The sequence below is a fragment of the Telopea speciosissima genome, chromosome 5 (genome assembly GCF_018873765.1).
Source record: "Telopea speciosissima isolate NSW1024214 ecotype Mountain lineage chromosome 5, Tspe_v1, whole genome shotgun sequence".
Lineage (NCBI taxonomy): Eukaryota > Viridiplantae > Streptophyta > Magnoliopsida > Proteales > Proteaceae > Telopea > Telopea speciosissima.
In genome coordinates this window covers 64,207,278-64,211,998 of record NC_057920.1, presented here as the reverse complement: position 1 = coordinate 64,211,998, position 4,721 = coordinate 64,207,278, and the positions used below count along the sequence as shown (strand labels likewise).

The window sequence follows — 4,721 nt, the reverse complement described above, 5'->3', positions numbered from 1 at the left end:
TCTTGTTATTAGGAGGGGTATTATTGGAATATTATAAATATAAGGGCAGTTTGGGGTTTAAACGAATATAATTAGGGTGATGTCATCACTTAACAGCCCTTTTTAACGGCAAGGGTACGGTTGATAGAATCTTGGGAATGCAGGGAGGGAGAGTCATTTCTCAAAACCCGGGGGAGGGTTTGTCATTAGACCATAATCGAGGGGAGGGGGAGTAATTTACTCTTAAAAAAAAGGGTAAAAGAAGTACAAAAAAAGAAATGCTTTTATTATAGAAAATTTTTTATTTGTTTTTATTAATTCAAGCACATACATAATTGGTGCAATTTATTTCAAGGATATTATTTTGTATCACATAGTTTTAACCACAAGCATTTAGTATCACATAGTTTTAGAGAATTCCATCACAGTGAATGAATGAACTTGATAGATAAATCTAATGCCATTAAATCCAGATCTGTTTGCCAAGTCTGAGTATTCCTTCTCTGTCCTCTCCTTTCCTCCAGATTGTACATCCATCATGCGCAAATCCATGGCAAATGTGTCTTTTGCCACCAAATTAGTCTCAGGTGATGCTGGAAGAATTGCTTCCTCAACAACCACTTTTCCATCTTCTGGTAATGCTTCATAGCAGTTCTTTAGTAACCTTAAGCACTGATCATTGCTCCAATTATGAAGTATCATCTACAAGTTTTTAGAAACAAAACATCAATTGTTGCTCAAAACTTTGCTAACAAATTAAACCATCCAAAAAAACATAGTTTTGATGATTCCTATCTCACCTTCATAAAGATGATGTCCCCTTTTGGACCATTGAGAAACATATCCCCTGCAACATGCTCCACCCCTGAAAAATAAAGCAGTCCATCATCTTCATGATTAATATTACTCGAGATGTATAGGTTATCAGCTCATGCAAAAATTCTAGGAGAAACAGATGGATAGGTTCGGCCTGAATATTCCCCTTCAGTTCATGGCTCCCTGTTATTAGGCAGTTGTAGTCCTTGCCGAGTCGTCCCCCCCCCCCCCCCTTTTTTTTTGTATCTTCATATCTTGTTAATTAGGGGCGATTTCTTTTGAGCTGCCCCTTTATTTTGCACCCTTGGTGGTGGTTTTGATGTTGTTGTTGTTGCTTTTTCACCTTGGTGTTGTGTAATCAGCTGGGTGGGACCGAGAGAAAGAAAGGACGGGGGGCGACCATGCATGGCACTTCTCGACTGTGTCTCCGAGGGACAGTTGAACGAGCGACTCATGAATGCTGCCGGGTTGGACGAGCCAATAACTCGAACGCGTTTAGGCACTGGAGTACCAACGTGTCCCATGTGCCTGAATATACATACGGTAATGTGCATCTCTTACCAAAAACAAGTCATTTATGGATATTTTCAGGAGATCCATGCAGATCCAGTATAGTCCCTTTTTCGATTCACCCAAAAATTAAAAATATTACTTGAGCAGACACATATGAGGATTTTGATTAATTAGTCCATGTTCAATATTGTATTACAAATCTCAAGACTTAGCCCAAAAAATCCCATCATATTTTTAAGTCTTATATAACTAAGGGAAAAGTTTGTTATTGGTGAAGCCTGATTTCAGTTCTAATATAGAAAGTAATGTTGATTCTTCAATGGGCTGTTTTGCCTTCGAAACATGCCAAAAGGGCCAATCAAAAGTCCATACATCAGCACTCTTGAAGAGCTCATTGAGACCTTCGATTTGATATATATTTCATCCTATTTTAGTTCGAGACTGGATCAGATCGGATGGGCTTCGGAGGGCAATTTTGTATTTTCATGGGTTAGGGTTTTCTCTATTGTAACTATATATATATTGTTGTTATCTCTTTGAGAGATGTAAAAGAGTGGGTGAGATTTTGTATTTTCTTCATAGAAATAATGGATCTGGGACTATCGAGTATTTTCTTCATAGAAATAATGGATCTGGGACTATCGCTCTACCGTGGATGTAACCTATACCTTCTTGTGGGTGAACCACGTAAAAATCTCTGTCTTGTGTGTGTGCTTTCTTTCTTTCTCTTTGTTTTTTTCTGCAAATAGCTATTCTGTTGCGTTGTTTTTCTAACAAAGTTTTCCTACGACACCAGATGGCCATGCTCTTTCATAGTCTCTTTCCTCCCTGACACTCTCTCCCCTCTGCCTCTACTAGTGAAACCAGACAACACCCACCCATTGTGTGGCATGGGAAAACCTTCCCACTCATGAGAAACCTCAACCTATAACTTAATTACTCATTAACTTAACAAATACTTAAATAGAACATGCTCTCTAGACAACCCTTGTAAGTTAAAAAGCAAAAGCCCTACACATGAATTAAAAAGAAATTAATAAGGAAAAGGAATGCCCAAAGACAGTACAACGCAAAAAAAGACCAGTACACCCCTAGACCTTTTTGCCTTTTCAACGGGGTGCGATGGGCTGTATCTGGGTGCAAGTACACGTTGAGACACAACACCGATTAACGTTCTTTCTCCGAAAGAAATAATAATAAAATGGACATTAAATAGATAAAACGAAAAACAAATTAAATTATTGTTTACCAGGATATGATGGTGCATCAGCTATCACATGAGGCAAATCAAAGTTTATACCCTTAATTGTTGGGTACTTGGAGGTGATCAAGTAAAGGTTCTCCCCTAGTCCACCACCCACATCAACCACCACGTTCACATTCTCAAATCCACCATAAGTCTCAAGAAATGCCTTCATGAGAATGACAGAGGCATTAAACATTGCTTTGTTGAACATTTCATTGAACCTTGGGTCTTTGCCAAGGTACTCATAAATTGTCACTCCATGGGCCTTGTTAAATGGAATTCCTCCTTCAAGAAATGCATCTTTCAAGTAGTACCTACATGCTAATGGATTAGTGACAAGTGAGAAAGATCAAAAAATTGAATAGAGTTGTATGGTGGCATAGTTGGAAAATCAAGTTTTCTGACTTGACTAGCCCTTTTCAAAATCTGGTAACTCGAGCAAGTCAAACTTAGTTAGGAGAATCATGTGTTTTTGTTTTTAATAGATTCCTTCAAATCTTTCTCCAAGTGAGGAAAGAGTGAGGCTATGGTTGCTTTGCAGATGTGGAACAAAAAAAAAAAAGAACTAATATTGAAGACAACAAACAAAATTCTAGGGTTTTATTTAGTTATAGACCAAATTTATAGTCTATAAATAGTAGTACATGGCCCAAGGAAAACAAAAAAGATTCATGAGTTTCACATGAATAAGGCAAAAATACTAAGTCAATGAAAAAACTCGGATTGTCTCAGATTTGGTCTAGTCATTTCTTAAACCTAGGTGAGCCGTCACCCTTCCTGACTCTATTTCATATTTTTTTGACTCGACTTGATTCGCCCGAATCAAATCCTGGTTTTCCAACTATGGTATAGCCCAACGGATCTTTATCCCCTCCAGAGCCCTGCCCGGCGCAGTTCCCCCAGTGCCTGTAATAAGGGGGGCACAATGACCACCCTACCCCTACCCAAATACTCTGCCTGGGTGGGGTCCACCCCCCTTAGTACACACACACACACTCTCTCTCTCATGTGGTGACAGTCTAACAATTCAAAGTAATTGGAAGAATGGACTAACCAGCTTTCTTGGTAGGCCCTGTCATTAATCATAAGAAGCCAAGGAGCTAATGAAACACCATCCTGGTTTGGAACAAAATATTTGCAGACAGGAGCTAAACCATAACACAGCTTTTGAACTTGACCATCATCAGCAGCAACAACAGAGCAAGTGAGTATGGAATGGCTAGCCAAAAAACGCAAGATACGTTCAAGCATGTCAAGGGCATCTGGTTTCTGTGTAGAAAGCTGAGTTGCAATCTCTGAAGCTGAAAGTTGCTTTCCTGGACCAGCTCTAGCAATGATCTCAAGCAGATTAAGCTCTATTGCAGCTTTCAAGACCATAGGAACCATAGAGCCACAAGCTAGCTGTGATGCAAGTAATAATACTTCTTTATCTTCATTGAGTGTTTTGGATTGGCTTTGTGTTGAAACCATGATATAAAATGAGTTAGAAATTTGAAGAAGGGATTGTCAAGAACACCTTAGAAGTGGGAGTTCATGGCTGAGATATATTCCAAGAACCTCTATATAAAGGAGAGGAACCAGGCCAAGATTTCAAGTGCCCATTGTTGGGTCTCTTTCTAATCTTCTATCGAAAGCTATGTAGTAATTAAATTGTAGCACGCGTGGTTTAGGGCTCAGGTATTAATCCTTGTCATTTTAGTTGATTTTCTTCTTCATCATTTAATTTCATGCATGCTTTGAGAAAAAGTTGATTTCCACCCTGTGTATTGTCATAAAATGCCTTTAAATGTTGACGCGTGGCTTAAATTAAATATTGACGGGTGTTCTCTAGTTAACCCATGGCGAGCAGGTGCAAGTGGTTTGATTCGGGATTGTCATGCAATAGTGGTTGCTGTTTTCAGCTCCTTCATAGGTCAATCCTCAAATTATGAGGCTGAATTTCAGGCTCTAGTTAAAGGTTTTTTCATTGCCTAAGAACTAGGTATTCAGGTTCTATGGATTAAATGCGACTCAGTAGCGGTGAAAATCATAGTATATGGAGGTAACGTCCCATGGACTCTCACTGTTATAAAGAAGCAAATCCGGTGGCAAACTTCTTGGCTAAGAAAGCAACAAAAATTAGGGGTGTCAATTTAGGATCAGAACCGATCCAGACCAGCAGGAACTG

General features: G+C 39.1%; 1 protein-coding gene across 1 annotated transcript; it reads right to left on the bottom strand.

Moving 5' to 3' along the window:
- Positions 1-378: 378 nt before the first annotated feature.
- On the bottom strand, positions 379-4,134 carry LOC122663263 (caffeic acid 3-O-methyltransferase-like). The gene is made up of 4 exons (XM_043858949.1): positions 3,609-4,134; positions 2,558-2,868; positions 780-844; positions 379-681 (listed from the first exon to the last, which is right to left on the bottom strand). The coding sequence occupies exons 1-4, from the start codon at positions 4,022-4,024 to the stop codon at positions 379-381; spliced, it is 1,095 nt and encodes a 364-aa protein (XP_043714884.1). The 5' UTR covers positions 4,025-4,134.
- Positions 4,135-4,721: the final 587 nt, after the last annotated feature.

Excerpts from the sequence above, each read along its gene's own strand:
- LOC122663263 (XM_043858949.1), bottom strand. The coding sequence starts at position 4,024 with ATGGTTTCAACACAAAGCCAATCCAAAACACTCAATGAAGATAAAGAA. Across the intron at positions 845-2,557 it reads TGATGCACCATCATATCCTG|GGGTGGAGCATGTTGCAGGG; the intron begins GTAAACAATAAT and ends TTTATTTTTCAG. Across the intron at positions 682-779 it reads GGGACATCATCTTTATGAAG|ATGATACTTCATAATTGGAG; the intron begins GTGAGATAGGAA and ends AAAAACTTGTAG.